This window comes from Acartia tonsa, chromosome 3 (assembly GCF_053477335.1).
Source record: "Acartia tonsa isolate MP-2025a chromosome 3, ASM5347733v1, whole genome shotgun sequence".
Classification (NCBI taxonomy): domain Eukaryota; kingdom Metazoa; phylum Arthropoda; class Copepoda; order Calanoida; family Acartiidae; genus Acartia; species Acartia tonsa.
The window spans coordinates 48,152,574-48,169,406 of record NC_137262.1 but is presented as its reverse complement, the minus strand read 5'-3'; the positions used below and the strand labels follow the sequence as shown (position 1 = coordinate 48,169,406).

The 16,833-nt window shown below is 30.7% G+C and overlaps 2 protein-coding genes and 1 long non-coding RNA gene across 3 annotated transcripts in view; 1 reads left to right on the top strand and 2 right to left on the bottom strand.

Moving 5' to 3' along the window:
• Positions 1 to 43: 43 nt before the first annotated feature.
• On the top strand, positions 44 to 5,289 carry LOC145314425 (uncharacterized). Its single transcript, XM_080154319.1, has 6 exons — positions 44 to 942; positions 1,304 to 1,379; positions 1,752 to 2,259; positions 2,657 to 2,798; positions 3,714 to 3,769; positions 4,230 to 5,289. Exons 1-6 carry the CDS (start codon positions 91 to 93, stop codon positions 4,351 to 4,353), a joined length of 1,758 nt encoding a protein of 585 aa, XP_080010445.1. The 5' UTR covers positions 44 to 90; the 3' UTR covers positions 4,354 to 5,289.
• Positions 5,290 to 7,919: 2,630 nt separating this feature from the next.
• LOC145314925 (uncharacterized) lies at positions 7,920 to 13,144 on the bottom strand. The gene is made up of 6 exons (XM_080155000.1): positions 13,130 to 13,144; positions 12,520 to 12,650; positions 12,180 to 12,227; positions 11,657 to 11,816; positions 11,335 to 11,413; positions 7,920 to 9,765 (listed from the first exon to the last, which is right to left on the bottom strand). The coding sequence occupies exons 1-6, from the start codon at positions 13,142 to 13,144 to the stop codon at positions 9,650 to 9,652; spliced, it is 549 nt and encodes a 182-aa protein (XP_080011126.1). The 3' UTR covers positions 7,920 to 9,649.
• A 1,111-nt stretch (positions 13,145 to 14,255) lies between these two features.
• Positions 14,256 to 16,833, bottom strand: part of LOC145314423 (uncharacterized) — a 73,044-nt gene continuing 70,466 nt past the window's right edge. The window contains exon 2 of the long non-coding RNA XR_013877767.1: positions 14,256 to 14,618. This is a non-coding gene — a long non-coding RNA (uncharacterized LOC145314423). The remainder of the gene's footprint in view (positions 14,619 to 16,833) is intronic.

Here is a 16,833-nt window from a genome sequence, read left to right as displayed (position 1 = left end):
TATGATTATTTGAGTTAAAATAAACAATTAGATTATATAAGATCATGATTTAGAATTATTTCAGATTTAAAATGTTATATATTTTATAAGATGACCGACAAAATAGAAATTGAATTTACAGAAAGTAAAATGGCGGACAATCACAAAAATATTTTATCACTATATGACATAAAATATGATTATGGGGAAAGTATACACTTATTCTTTACAAAATTCAGAGAAATAGTTGCTCAAAACCTAAAAAAGACTGGATATAAAGATGGATCTTATGAACTTTCTCAAAACGAAATAATTTCCCCAACTTTTGAAGAAATTATCTTTCTGTGGTCTTTGGAAAAAATTAGTCCTCTCGTTTGTCAGAAAGTTAAGCAAAAATTTACAGATAATCAAACAATAAATGATCTATTAAGAGAAGAAATAATAAATTTTTTATCAGAAAAAGAGAATTTTGATGAAATTCAACAAAGACCATCAAAAGATTTATGTAACAAGTGTAAAAATGTTATTATTGCCAAAGATGATCCTGAAATTAAGACCAATCATAATGATGACTGCTCTATCTATATAAAAGATGAAGAATTAGAAACTTTAGTTGAAGTGAGCGCTGAACTAACATCAATTAAAGGGGTTAAAGATGAATATTTTCAAACAAATGGCACCATAATGAAAAACGGAGACTTTAAAAAAGATGACGATATTTTTGACCCTGATTACGACCCTAACTTAGATTTTGACGACTTGGAAAATTTAGTTGACAATGAAAATGCTTTAAAAGCAAAATCAACCAAAAAAGATATTATAGATTGTAATCTTCGTGGACAAAAATGCCGAGGGCAGCAACGTTTGAACACACACATCCAAAGAAAACATAATCAGATTTTTAGCTGCAGAATTTGTGGTGAAAAATGTCATGGCTTACAAAATTTTAAAATACATCGCAAGGCAGGGCTTAAATGAATATAAAATAGTCGAAATAATTTAGGTACCTAACAACATGTAGTTTTAAAAACATGTTAATTTGTGATAGTTAATCAATTTGATGTTTTTGTTTTTAGAATTTTAAATATTGAAAGCATTATTTTTTTTGCAGATTACCAACTGGTTTTTAAAATGAGAATTGATCAACAAGAAATTAAACGGAGATCAATAATAAATATTTTTCAATGTTTTTTTTAGATTTTGTTCTTTTTTAAGGTAACAAAGCATTTTCATTCTTTCATTTACATTATTGTTTCGTACATACCTACCTTAATCATACAAAAACGTTAGTGACATTTTACTTATCCATTTATCCTGCAACTAGGAGGCACATCCTGACAAACCTAAATACCTGAAGCCAGCCGCTGTTGTTTGCGACCTCTGTGGCAGATCCTGTGCAGGCAAACAGATAACTATAGATGAATAGCAGGGGTGGGGTGGGGGGGGGGGGAGATTAGGCTGTTTATTGCACTAGTCCTAATAACGTTTTCATATTCATTAGCTAAACAACTTTTGGGACATTTATTGAGATTTGATTGGTTGGATCATAAAGATGTTTTTCCATATGTTTCAACCATTTTTAGTGATTTACAAAAGGGGTAATTTTGTTTACCATCATTGGGAATAAACAATTGATCGGACATTGTCTTTTCCTTTGAGATCCCCGGCTGAATGGCTATTTTGCTTAGTTTTTTAAATTTTGGACGCACACCTATTTTATTCATTTTCTTTTCCAATTGTTAAAAATAACATACAGTTATCTGTGTATAAAGGCCAGCGACGTTTACAAGAACATATCAAACGACGTCATAACCGAACATTTCCATGTAAGGCATGTGATCAAGTATTCAACACAAATGATGAACTGAAAACACACAGACGAGAATCCCATAAACCCACCAGAAAACCTGAAATTTGTCCGCACTGCGGAAAAATAATTCATTCCAAACTAAAGCGACACATTCTAACACATGTTTCAAATATTTGTTGTAAACTTTGTTCTGAAAAATTTATGACCCAGGAGGAATTGGACGTTCATATGAAAAAACATGATGAAAATCCAAATTATTGTAAACGTAAACAACGGACAATCCAATGTGAAACTTGCAAGCGAACGTTTGCCGACGCAGAGGAATACGGGCTGCATATGTGTAAACATTTCTCCTGTGATACCTGTGGACAAAAGTTTATGGTAAAGCGTAATCTGGAGACGCACAAAAGATTTCACAATGGAGAAACTGTGTTTCAATGTGACTTATGCGAGTCTTTGTTTTTAAACAGGTAAAATTATTTATCTACCAAATAAAAATTTATTTTTATATTCCTGACACCCAGAGGTGACAAAGGGCTTTTTATTACACTAGTCTCCAAAGTTTTATAATAACTTTTTTTGATTCGTTGACTTTGAGAACTTCAGTAACTTTTTTATTTGTTGGATCATTGAGTTGAGTTTTCAAACGTTTCAACAACTAATTTGAATCTACATAAGGGAAATTTTGTGAATCATCATTTGGATTTATTGGCCATTGTCTAATCCCTCTAGATCCCTCTCTTACATTAAAATAAAATTACATTTTTTATAGATCTTTTTCTTGTGCTGAAAACCGTCCATTGTATCAACTGTATATCCCCTTAGTCTTAATTGAAATATATGTTTTGTATGGGTATGTTTTTTTAGGAAAGCTTTATATTGCCACAAGCGCTCTGCGCATGACCCAGACAAAAAGAAATATAAATGTGAAGAATGTGGAAAAGGTTTTCTTAATCCTTGTCATTTGGAGAGACACAAAATTTCTCATTCTTCGGTCAGATCTCAAAAGGTAATATAATTGATATTTTTATTAGGTAATATTTTTTTAATGGTAGATAATCTCTGTTTTTTGGCATTTTTATATTTCTGTAAGGCAAGATATATAAGTAAAACATATTTATTAGATGAGCACTAAAGTTAAACTTAAAATCTCTTAAATGATCGGGATTTATTTAAAATTGAATATTTTATTATTTTTTTATAATTACTTCTATTCAATAATATTACAGATAATTTAAAATAATATGAAAAGAAAATGACTATTTTATAATTAAAATGTGGCTACTCGTACTGTTGAATTTTCTTGCAAAAAAGTTTGGTCTGAGAAAATTACTTAATGTTTGAAGCTCCTTGCATTTGAATTTTCCCATACATGAACTTAAATTTCACGGGCACACCACCAGAGTTTTAAACAAGGTTGTAATTCTGCATTGCAAAGAGCAAACATTAAACCATTAACCTTTTCTAATGGAGATGTTTTGGTTGAATCAAAAGATCTCCTAAATGAATTAATTGTGTGTATATTGTAGTAATCTTCATATATGCGATGAGATGGTACAGGCTATTCAATGTAATTTTTCATTGTCTAGTGTATTTTTTTAGTAGCGCAGTTAATCTGTTACTTAAGTACATTCATCACATCCTTACTTCCTTCCCCTTAGTTTTTTTTTCACGTAAAATCGTTGCTACTCTATAAAGATTAAAGAAATTTTGGATTATCAATCGACATTCCAAAAAAAATTAATTTGTCACCAAATGTTTGAAAATGATAATTATCTAACTTTACTAAGAAGGGCAAAATAGTTTTTTTCTTCGAATGTCAAATTAATGTAATTTGATTTTAATGAAATTTTTACAACACGAGAATGATTATATGTTTATACTCTTAATACTTTTTTTGTCTTTCATTGTTATTTTATTTCAGTGCAATACTTGTGGTAAAACATTTAAGCATAAAGCTGCTCTGGATTCACACATAAGGCACGGATAAACGGATCAGAATTAGGATTTTATTTAAAATCTTATTTCATTTCATAACTTTACTGCATTCATATAAGCACAATAAATTGTCTGTTTATTTTGCAATTAACAACAGGATTTTCGTTTTTATTAGCAACGATACTAGTTTGGCTTACTGTTAAAGCTCTTATTTTTATCACTTATTTTCTCTTCTAAAGTTCTCCAACACAATATATTTCTTCCCTACCTCTTTTTACCACCAACAAGAAAGGCCATCGACTCTAGTTTTTATAGGGTTCAAAATCTGAATCATACCCATTAATCTGACATTTTTGGACCAATTTCCGAATCTCAATCGAAAATTCGTATAAATCCTATGAAAAACACACAACTAATATTGTATAAATTTTTACTTAATATTTAAAAGAAACTATAATTTGTACATTTTCTTGATCCCTTTGTCCATGACTATGAATGGCAGGAGTCACACGGAGGAACCGAGATTTCCCTGCGTGGCGTGTCACATGACTTTCAAAACTTTGATGGACATGAAGAAACACAGAGAAATGAATAAGTGTGTGCATCATGTCAAGATGGAGAGTTAGAGGACTCTACCTGTATCTGCATGTAAAAGTAACAGGATGTCTGTCTATCTGTACTATTGTACAAAAGGATCTCAAAAACCGCTGAGCCGATATGGTTCTTCTTTACAGGTCCAAAGGAAGTTAATAAGTGGGGGGGGGGGGGGAGTTTTGACACATTTGCTGTAAACCTGTACAGAGACCACCTGAAGGCCTGGAGCTCCGGAACCTGGAGGCCTATACAAAAAATCTTAAAATTGCGGATGTTTCATTATATAAGAATAATTTTATCTTTAATAACCTATCCTCTTAGTCCAAAGATAACGCCTATACTCCAGGTTTACGCAAATGTGTCAAAACTCCCCCCCCCCCACACACCCTTATTTTTGAGAAGGTTACCACCCGTCTCCGAAAATAAATTACATTTAGACAAAAATACCCTCCCATTCCCAAATAGTTGTTCTTTTTGTAACTAACATTGAAAATAGAGGTTTGCCTTCCCCCTACCCACAAATGTCATTAGAGGCTTAGAGGCCGCTATTATTTATAATTTTGAATAGCATACACTTTTTGTAATCGCATTGATGCTTTACTTTTTGTTTTTAAAATCATCTTCATTAACTTATATTTTATTTTATTTTTTGTATTCAAAGATTAAAAATACATAAAATGCATTAAATTTTGATAACTCATTGTAGATTGTCATGTACATTGTCCATCCATTCATAAACTTTACCTTTCATTAAAACTAGCTATGTTTACTTGATATAACGGCAAAACTTATGAACATGTATAATTGTAATTATTTTTCATCGAAGAAAATTTACATTTTAACTTTATTTTTAATGTTTAACTTTGATAATTAATGGTATGTTATTACTTTAACAAAATAAAATATTTTTTTTACTTTTATAATGTAATAAAATTGTACATATAATGTTGTTAATAAAAATTGGAATTAATTTTTTAATTAACCCCATTTTGTGTTAGTATAGTTTCAAATACTTAAAATTTGGTCTATTCATTTACTAGGACTGCCAGTGCTTATTCGTAATAGTTTTCTTGGCTGTTTATAACTTACTCTGGTTTTAATCTTATAATTGTACATTCTATATCCGCGGAAAGCCGTTTATAATACGATGAAAGAAATAACTAATAATACTAACATCACAACTAAGCTTGTCATGGCCATATGCGTTCTTGTAACATTTGTTCTCTTAGAGGACTTTGCACGAATGAGAGCAAGTGATGTTAATCAGCTTCCAGCAGTTATGTAGGGCATTTGCCTATGTTGATATACTTGGTTTCTGTTGTGTAGGACTAAATGATTGAAAGCATGGTATCGACAAAAACATTTGAAAATGTATTTATTAATCCTTGTACTGCAATAAAAATCACTTGCTTCCGCTCGTGCATAGCCACCTATTTGTAAATCCTGTGCACGAGTCTGAGTGCAAATATGATCTTAAAACACGTACATGCCAACATTAAGTAATGTAAACATATAAAAAGTGTTCATTTACATAACGGTGTATGGAATGATTGCTTTATTACCACGTATTTACCACACTCTAAAAAATCCACATTTAAAAAATATATATTAGTCTTCCCTAGCAAAAAAACATATGAAGGCAACTATGTATTTTAAGGCTTAAAACTTTAATGAATAAAATGCGAAAGAATTGCAAATTTGATGGACCACTTTTGCTGTACCTTAATAGAAAGCTAAAAAAGTCTTTCTTTCGGTGAACTAAAACGGCTGCTTCATTTATATTTTCTGCTTTTAATGGTTAAATATTAGTTCATACCTAACATTCGACTCACGGCTAGGCAGTTATCTTTTTGCTTGTAGGTTAAAAAATCAAAGAAATATTATCGAAATAGTGAAATAAACTATTTTACAGTGCACTTGCTATCGTATATTTACCATGTATTTTATTTTACCATCTTTTGTATTCTTGTGTGTGTGAGATTTTTTCAAGAAAAGTGTGGCTTCTAATTAGCATGATTATTTTCTATTCATTGATAGTACGTGTTCTGTTGTTGTGAATTGTATGTTATTTTAAATATTTGTGAAAATAAATATTACTTTTACAATCTCAAATTGGACATTTTTGGACTCCAAAATGCGTTTTTGAAATGGCCTAATTAAAGAAGCACTGTTTTAACTATTTAAAAAATGTTCTACTACAGATTAAGAGAATCTAATCTGTAAAGATAATACTTTATCAGTTTTTTTTTGGAGCGAATCGTCTGTCTCTTTCCCTGATATTTTTGGCTACTATTCAAGATATACGGCTAACATGTTTCGTGCATATTTCCTATTATACCAATACGCATTCCGTATATAATTTACATGTTATTTTTCTTCAGATAAAATGTTATGTTTCAACTCTAGAGCCACACTTGCAATTGATCAGTGCATGTACACGGAAATACAGAGTTATTTGTTGTTCTACATTCTTGGACAGAAACAATTATTCCCATAAGATAAATATAGCGTGCCAAGGAGGTTGGTGACAATGGGCAACTAATTACCATCGTTATAATAACGTCTACTTATTTGTTGGCTTAAAAACTATGGAGACTTTGATTGAATTTTGATTGGTCGGCTGATTGTAATCTACAGAAGGTGTAACTCTTTGTATCATCATTGGGATTGTACAACAATTTATCGACTATTGTCCTTAAGATCTTTAATATCGTGACATGTTATGGTTTGAATATAAAATATGAAGAAATGCGTGTTTTTTTTGTATATTTATCTTTGTCATCTGTGTTGCTTGAAGTTATATAAAAATTACATTCTTTATGACATACACGCCACAAAAATAGACCAATATACGTGTGAGAATTCTGCTGAAGTTCAGCAACTCTATAATTTACTTTTTTTTGTCTTTGGGATTAATATATTATTAATTATATTATATTTGTTTTTCTTTGCCGCATGCTTTAAACAATTAACACCCTTTTTTTTAACAAACCAATGGCTGAGCCCAGAACATCTAGGGGCTCTATAATCGAAAGGTAGGGTAGAAAAAAGCCTAAAGCCATACCAGAATCGATGTGAATTTAAAAGTGAAATAGCCTGGAAACATCCTGGGACCTATATCAAGCTTCCCTTAATTGAAGTTGATTTCAATAGTTCCAGAAATCTTAAGCTCCAGACAAAAAACCCTTACTACTAATATGACAGAATATGAAACAAATTTTCGGGAATGGAGTTATTACTATGACATAAGCACTGTTCCCTGAAGAGCACACTGCAATTTGAAGTTTGGCATTTTTAATTCTCCATCAACAAGCTACGCTATTTAAAACATAATTGTCCTTGTTTTTATCTAAAATGATTGATGTATAACAACATAAGTTTATTTACAACTTAATAATCATAATAATATGTCACAGTGCGTATGAAGGTGCTCTGACTTTTGTGTCAGAACCTAAATTGGAACACAGTGCATTTCATTACCCTAGGTTAGGTAACTTTATTTCACTTATGAACAAAATATAAAATGCAGCCGTTTTTGAGAAAATTAGATTTGAAAATTTCAGGTTCAATTTTCATCCACTAGGAGTTACCACATAATCATGACAAGAAAAGCAAATATTATTTACTAAAAATTTTGAACAACTTTGCTTTTATAAAGTCTGTCCTAAAACTTCTCTAATATGATTTAATTAGAGCTGAATTTCCGTGACCTTAGCAAAGCAACTGATAAAAATGGCCATGAATCAACTCACTTAAGGAGTGGTTTTATGAAGAACTTTATAAAAGCAAACTTGTTCAAAATTTTAAATAAATAATCTTTGCTTTTCTTGTCAGGATTATGCGGTAACTGCTAGTTGATGATAATTGAACGTGAAATTTTCAAATCTAATTTTCTCAAAAACGGCTGCATTTTAGATTTTATTGAAAAGTGAAATGAAGTTACCTAACCTAGGGTAATGAAATGCACTATGTCCCAATTTAGGTTCTGACACAAAAGTCAAAGCACCTTCAAACGCACTGTGATGTATACAAAATTATATTCTATAAATGCCTTCATTTATACACATTTAATATATATATTTCTAGTATGGTTTATAGATAGTTGCCTGCGGATACGAAAATGAAAAGATAATAGTTTAATTCTTATTTTCTGGCTTCCACAAAAAAAGAATTCATTCCATGATTTTTATTTACGTTACCGTGGACAATTTATTTGAAAACCATAATGAAATAGGAGTGCTGATTTGCTCATATGCTTTTAAAATAAAATGAAATTCAGAAAAAAAACTAGTTGATCAGAATTTATGGTTGTTGAGAAAAGCGAATTGATATTAACAAGAAAAAGATATTAAAGTTCACTTTTTTTGTCTTATAAATAAATTGAACTGTCTATCATGTACTTGTATTTGAAACTTGCTATACAAAATTATAAAAGAATCGCTGCATAAAAAATGGATACATACTTTTTAATTATATACAATCACAATACTAGTTATATTAATAATCTATTCTATTACAGTCTCTACTCTATGTTCTATAAGTGTTTTAATATTTTCAACAAAAAATATTTATTTTAATATTTACAATTGCACTTATTCGTTATTGTAAAAATGCAAAGAAAAATTTTACAGTGAAATGAAGTTTTAGAATTTGGGCTTTTTATTGAGCAATGATAGCTATACATTTTATGTGTAATGGAACCGTTTAGCTTTTAAAAATTGTATAGAAAATAAAAACAAATTAGATGAAGTAAAAAATGAATATTTAAAATTTTAAAACCAGCTATATTTACTATTAGACTAGACTTATTTTAATAAACCTAATATTATATACAAAAATTTTCATATTATTTCATTGACTAGAAAATCTACCGACAAAACTAATTTTTAAAAAGAATCATATATACATGTTGTTTTTAAGAAGGTAATTGTCATTAACAAAAATATCAATTAAAACCATCAAATACTGAAGTATATTTAAAGTAAATGTTGAAAAAATGTCCTCCTTGCTATAACAAAAAATATTTTTAAAACTCATGCCTATTTACAGAAATGATTAAACATCCATAAAAGTTTTTTGTATTAAAATCACTTTTGGAACAATCACCGGATTTCTCTTTAGTATAATTGACAATTTACCGGGGATTTTTTCAACTTAACACCGTTTTTCCATCACCAGTTTTTCATTTGTCATTTTTTACTTAACTTTATCCATGTTCTTGAAATGTAAAAATCCTTTCACTGCTCATTTCTTTGTGTATTTTGTGCTGCTTTAACAGCATTCACAAAATGTTGGCGGGAAAATTCACATGGAAATCAGCTGATTTTCCTAACCAATATAAATAGGCACACTTGCCCGCCTATTTATCTGGTTGCTGGTGGGTCTGGAGCTAATGTATGGAGCTGGATTAATCCATGTTATCGGGGAGGAGACAGGCAGCTTACCTGAAATGGTAAAGAATGAAGACTCTTGTATGTATAATTATTCTTTTATTGCACTACCTTTGTCTGCAAGATCTTTGTGTATGGTAATGAGATGAGTCTGTTTTGTGACAAGGAATTCCCCCTACCTTTACTATTGTAATGCATCTGACATAATAACAGTAGGTACAACTTTTACGTATTTAAATTAGGGTTGGGCCGGATATCCTGTGAGGCCGGATATCCGGCCATTTTCAATATCCGGCCGGATACCGGATATTGAAACTATCCGGCAATGTAATATTTTATATTTTACAACAAAAATTTCTGCTTTTTTAAATTATAAATGGCTGTAATTTTCTTATTATTGAAGCTATAAGAACATTTTTTCTGAATATGTTTATCTTTATGTAAATTTTATATTAGAAAAACATAAATTTTGGCGGGGGCAGCAGTTCTTATCAGCTGCCAGCCTCAAACTGGCGGTCGGCAGGTAAACAGCAACGGATTTTATGAAATTATAATATGTCATGAAGACATTTAAAAAGCCTAAATTTAAAATTGGAAGTGTCTAAGTCAAAAATTGCTCTCAAAGGAACCGTTTAAAGATTTCTGGAGACCTGGAGGTACAGGACTTCCAGGACTATACCTGGAACCTGAAATCGACATGAACACCTATATTTCATATACTATAGAATATTTAAGTATTTGCCAGGTTTGCTGGCATCCTGTGCCCGCCAGGAAGGAGGTATTCAAAAAATTACACTCTTAGTTATGTGTCATACCCATATTTTGAAAGTCATTTAGTTATAGCCCTCTACCTTTTATACAGAGAAAATGCACAGGGGGGGGGGGCATGCGTTCAACGCCACCTCCCCGCCCATCCTCCAACAGGGGTTAATATTACAGATTGAGGGTAGTAATAGTTTATTACATTAATTGCTTAGAAGAAAGATCATTTAATAGTTACATAATTTTTAAGTTTTAACCTGTATCCTTATAATAAAGTAACAGGATGTCTATCTGTTTGTCTGTACTGAAGGATCTCGCTAACCGCTGAACCGATCGGGTTCTCCTTTACAGGGTAGCTTCTCATAGGCCCTGGGAAGGTTTCTAACTATTTTGTGTGAGGGTACCACCACTCTTCCAAGAGAAATCGCCACTAGAAAAAAATACTCCCCCCAAAAAATATTTTTATTTAATTTTTAAACTAAATATAAAAATAAGGGGCGTCAGCCCCCCCTAAATTTTGAACATTGTTATCAATTTCATTTCCACCCCCCTCAAGTGCCCCTAGAGGCCTCTAAGGGCCTAGCCGCCAGTTGTATATAATAAGACGCCAGTAATTTGGCCGGTTATCCGGCCGGATATCCGGCAATTTGGCCGGATAACCGGTAGTTTGCCGGATATCCGGCCAACGCCGGATATCTGGCATTTGAAATCGGCCGGATATCCGGTATCCGGCCAAAAAACTATCCGGCCCAACCCTAATTTAAATACGATGCGATTTTGGCTGGGATTCGAAACAGTTTCCTCCATAATCAAAAGTTTTTTTATGTCTCTGGTCTTAACTACGAAGAAAATTAAATGTACCTGAAGGATAGTAGAAAAGGCTTGTTGGGATACCATTGAATGGATAAGGTCCTAGCCAGGTTATAGGACTGTTAGCAATCTAAACAACAAAACATTTTGATTTCATTTAGGTTATAATTAGATCAAATATAAGATTGTCACATAGGTATAACTTTTTGAAAGCTTAGTACAACAATTTTAAGAAATTTGCATAAATTTTTATTATCTCGCTCAAAACCAACAAAAAAGTACAGAATAGAAATATTAAGATTTCTATAGAATCAAATGTAAAATTGTTTTTTGGATGATTTTTAATTTATGTTATCAGTAACTGAATTACGACCTGTGGTTTCTTGGTGGTCTGAACAACAGTTGGTCTAGCTGTTGTGGGTTTAGGAGTGGTTGTTGTTGTGCTTGCAGTTGTCTGGAAGAAATGACTCAACTCGGGTTTAAGCTCCTTGTTATTTACAAATATCTTGGAGTTTGTAAATCTACCATTGCCTTTATAAATAGATTACTTTGATACTTAGTTTAAGGGTAAGGTAGCTAACCATCTACTAACTAGCCCAATTTAAAAAATCACTGAACTGAATTAGAGATGTAATCTTAGAATATAAATGAAACTGCAAAAAGAGCATTAGATCAAAATTATTTATGTGTCAACAATATATTCAAATTATCGTTTTTATCATATAACATATATCTATATATTTTAAAATTTGAGGTGTTAATATACAAAAGCTCACTATTCTTAATACTGTTAAGTATCATTAGATAAACTTTCCTGAAAATTAGTTTTATTTTCATTATTAAATAGTAATAATAATTCAGCTGTCAATAATAATCTTTAATAGTAATCTTTTCCTAAGAAGTTGACTGGGTAAATAACAGGAGCTCGGAAATGAGCAGGATATCTGAAAATATTATAAGTAAATACATTTCCATTCATCGAATTCGATAGATTTACTCTGTAACAAGACTGGTTCTGAGCAATACGGGAAAAATCATGTATAAAAATAATCTTTGTTTTAATTTATATTAATTTTTAATTTTACAATCCCTAGAAATTTGTCTCCATCACGATACATTCAATATATGCCATTTTTTTCTCATTCATGATGTTTAACTTAGATTGACTACCCTTATTACCCTCCTCCCCCCTCAAAAAAAAAAAAAAAAAATAAGCTTGGAAACCTTGAAACATACCTTGGAGGAAATAATCTAAAATTTCTAGAGTCCCGCGAAGATTCTTCTGAACTGCTGCTAACATAATCATTTTTTTTTATTTCAAGCAGAATATTGTTATTTGGCAAGGATGAAACAAGGATGACTGCTTTCTAGATAGTAGATTTCTTTCAAAAAAGGTGCAAAAATACTCAGGGATTTAAAGGGATGAGACGATGATTGATAAATTGATATTCATCCCTAAAAGTGATACACAAAAACCTCTTTACTAGATCGCAATAAGTGGTTTTAACGTTTGGAAACTAAATCAACCAACCAATCAAAATTCTATAAAAGTCGCCAATATTATCAAAAATAAGAAATCGTAATTATAAACTTTTGGGGACTAGTGTAATAAGCAGCCCAATAGTACCTCTCTCCCTGATTAAATCTACTGAATCTTGTAAGAGTAGAAATATTTAAAATTATCAGCATATCATTTAAGTTACGATTTTAGAATTAAGTCACAGAAGAGTTGCACTCAAAACAAATTAATTTGGGTCACATTTCAAATTATACTTATCCTTGAACCAAAAAAAGGGGTCTGGATTTTATTTAAATCCTTTGTTAATGTAATTTGATGTTTGTATACTGGTAGATATGGCATGTTGTAATGAATATCTGCCACAATTGATTGCAATAATGTCTTGAAACAAATGTGTTTTTTTTCCTTCTGGTGTTGCACAAAATTAGCTAGAATTTTCTACCAATCCCACCTATGTTGCACACAAAATATGCAAGAACTTTTTACCAATCCTATCTATTATGTATTTATATTTATTTCTGTTTGTTTGTCCTTGGCTAAAGAATTTAAGAAGAACTTTAAGAATTATGTAAGAGGAAATAAGAATTCTAAATTCATACAAATTTTATTGCAAAGAAGTAGCAACACCGCACCTATCTAATTGTTGGTACTAATTATAATTACCAGGATTTGACAAACATTTATCTTTGAGACAGAAGAACATCTGGTTCAATACAGAGAGCATTGCTACAAGTAGTTAGACGGGTATGTTTGTACATTTTTTTAAAGATATTTCAGGGAAGTGCTGTTTTTATATAATGATAAATTCACTACATTAAGTTCAACTCTTTTAGTCCGATAATCCAACAATCATGGTATTTAATTCCCGTTTAAATAGAAAAGGCCTTTTACTCTTGGGGTTACCTCGTCAAATAACTTGTATTGTCGAGGCTGCTTTCCCTAACACTTAAACGTCAGGGCCTCAAACCAAGGATAATTAAGAGAAGCCAATTTCTCCTCTTCTGTCCAAACAACCTAAGTACTACTCAACAGACAACCTACTCTTAGATTGCACGACCTTTGTCTGGAAGTCCATGGTATAATTTAAAGTGTCTTTCTTTCTTCACAACACAACGTGGATGGAATATGTTACTTTTTTTTGTTTGGTTATAAGGATATTTAGCCATTATCCTCTTTTTTTTATGTGATGGTTTTGTATTAAAACAATCAGAACATTAGACAATGTTTATGACTTATAACTGCACAACAATTTAATAGGACAATAGACATCATTTTTTTTTATATTTTTGGTCAAATAATGTAATTTTGTGTTTAAGTACTACAAGTAATTAAAAACTTTTGAAATAAACATATTTTTTAGTTTACTTATTATTTAAAAAGTTAATTAAACGGAAAAACACAACTAATTTTACATTTTTAGCATTTAATCTAATCAACAAAAGTGTCCTCTTAAATTAGTTACTTTAATAATAAACCATTATTGTCAATTGTTACAAAATTGTCCAGTTTATTTCATACACATGTATGACAGACCAAACCAATATTTTTTATCAGATAAGGTGCAGGAGTGAAGCTACTTTACAAACTTTATATCTTGTACACCTCTAAATTTTTACTCTTCCAAATTTGTTCACATTTTCTGTTTTCAAATATTATAGAGACTTGTCTTAGGATAGACACACAAAATGAGTTATAGAGTAGCTTTTAGCTGCTAACAATAAAATTTTCTGAATAAAACAACTGATTCCTTGGTGATGAAACTGTGAATGCTGAAACTAGGCTGCTCATCAATGGTATACTGCACACCAATAAACTCCTAAAAAGAAAAAATAAATTAAGTATTTTGAAATTTAAACTTTTCAATTCAATATTTTAAGTAACTATGTACACATAATATTTAAAAAAGCTTCGCTTTTAAAAATAAGACAATACAATAAACCAAACATAACTTTTAAAACTTCATAATATACAACCTTATAACCAAAAAAATGAGATATGATATATAGAACAACAAATAATAAGTCTACAATTGGCAAGAATTCTCGAAAAAGAATCCTTAAACACCTATAATCAAGCATTAAAACCACAAAAGTACAATAAACTATATTACAATAACATTCAAAATGCATACTAACAATTATGGTTATTACTTTAATCAAAAGCAAGGGTTTAATTTTGAGAGAAGTTAAATGTAATGATTACTTTTATTGCCTAAAATACCATACCTAAAACTAATAAAATTATTAAAATTACTCAAACTTTTTAATTTTAACTTGCATAAACATTTGTAACAAAATTGTTTGAATCCTATAAAAAGTTTAAACCATGAATTTACTAAACATGTTATACAACACCAGATAAATCATATCTTAATTAAAGACATTGCTCTTATTTTTCTCTCATTTGTTGGCTTTATAACTTTGAATTAAAATCTTGATTAGTTGGCTTAAAACTAACAGTGTCAAAACTTTTCAGAAAAATCTACAGAAAGGTAAATTTTTTATATCATAACTGGAAATGTACATCAATTCATTAGCCATTGTCTTATCCTTTAAGATCCCTAAATAAAGATTACATTTAAACCCCTGAGGAAATACTTTGCAAAAATTTATCTGCACAAAAGCAGCAGCAACAAATATCAATCTTAATAATAACAAAAATAATAGATGGACCATTTTGCAAGCAAATTATTAGGCCATATGTCATTCAGTCATGATCCTTCACACTGTTAAACTTTGCTGCTGTTATTATATCAACAAATAATTTTATATTTAGTGATATTTTTAGAATTTAGTATTATAGGGAAAGAGAGAAAGCCTAGAACCTATGTGTAGCTTTTCTAAAATGGAGAACTAAATCAGTTTAGTAGCTGACAAGATCTTAACGGACAACAAAGAAACTTTACTATTTTGCATTAGGAGAGTTTCATAAAGGGTAGGTTCAGATTCCTAGTTCCAATGCATTGACAGATCTTGACCTACACAGCAAACAAATCATCTCTTGAGATAACTTTATAAAAAATATGAGTTTACCCATTTAACATTTCATCAAATCAAGGTAATGTATTGAAATCATAAGTCAGTACAAGCCTCCAGATTCAACAGGGTACTGTGCATGCGCTGCGCGTTTGTTAGTGAGACTATTGTAAGTGATTTCTTACAGGGAATAGGCTTCAGTAATCTCAGAAATAAAAGTATATTTATTCTCAGAAGTTTTAGCACGAGAGGACACTTTGATAGGTCTTAGAGCTATATCCTATCCTATAATATAAAGTACTAAGCTTTTTTTTGTTTGTAGCGAAGGATTTCGCTCACCACTGTACCGATATGGTTCTCCTTTAGAGGTAAGCTTCTTATAGGCCCTGAGAAGGTTTTAGGCTATTTTATTTTTATAAATAAGCCTAGGTAAGGTTTTAAGTTATTTTCTGCTCTTCAATATCCCTTCGAATATAGAGCCCCTAGATGCTAGGGGCGCAGACGCTTGTAATAATTATAAACCATGAAAGCAACTTATGTATTTGTTTGCAACAAGACTTCCTTGGGTCAGTTTTCATCAATGGCGTGCAGAGGATTTTGCCATGGTAGTGACGAAAATTATGACACCAAATCCTATAGAATTTCTTAGGCTAGCCCAGGGTTTACCAAGTTTTACAGATGCCTTCACTTCATATATATGCAAGGCTCAGGAAACCTAAACTCGTAGACTAACCTAAATTTTATATTGAATGTGTTATCGTTTATGTTTATGTTTATGTTTGCTTAGAAAACCTTGACAGAGAGGCTAGCCTAGGAATTTTAGAGAATTAGACATAACTTTACTTACAATCTCATTCAAAATAAGTTTGAGTAATAAAAAAAAAGCAGCTTAAATAGCTAATTAAAATTCCTGATTGATTTCTAAAAGAATATCTGTGCATTTCTTTACAAAAATGAAAAAGTGTGAGTTAATCACATATTTTAATTGCACAGAATCGCCTTAAACCAAGACAATTTTTTGTCTTGTCATTATTTTTATTTTGCATTTGCCAAAAA

What these genes read in the sequence shown, in the direction of transcription:
- LOC145314425 (XM_080154319.1), top strand. Translation starts at nt 91, where the DNA reads ATGACCGACAAAATAGAAATTGAATTTACAGAAAGTAAAATGGCGGAC. An exon ending in ATTTTAAAATACATCGCAAG is followed by an intron (nt 943 to 1,303) that starts GCAGGGCTTAAA and finishes TCCTGCAACTAG; the next exon opens with GAGGCACATCCTGACAAACC. An exon ending in CTGTGGCAGATCCTGTGCAG is followed by an intron (nt 1,380 to 1,751) that starts GCAAACAGATAA and finishes CTGTGTATAAAG; the next exon opens with GCCAGCGACGTTTACAAGAA.
- LOC145314925 (XM_080155000.1), bottom strand. An exon ending in ATTTACCCAGTCAACTTCTT is followed by an intron (nt 11,817 to 12,179) that starts AGGAAAAGATTA and finishes ATCTATTTATAA; the next exon opens with AGGCAATGGTAGATTTACAA. An exon ending in CCTTTTCTACTATCCTTCAG is followed by an intron (nt 9,766 to 11,334) that starts GTACATTTAATT and finishes TTACCATTTCAG; the next exon opens with GTAAGCTGCCTGTCTCCTCC.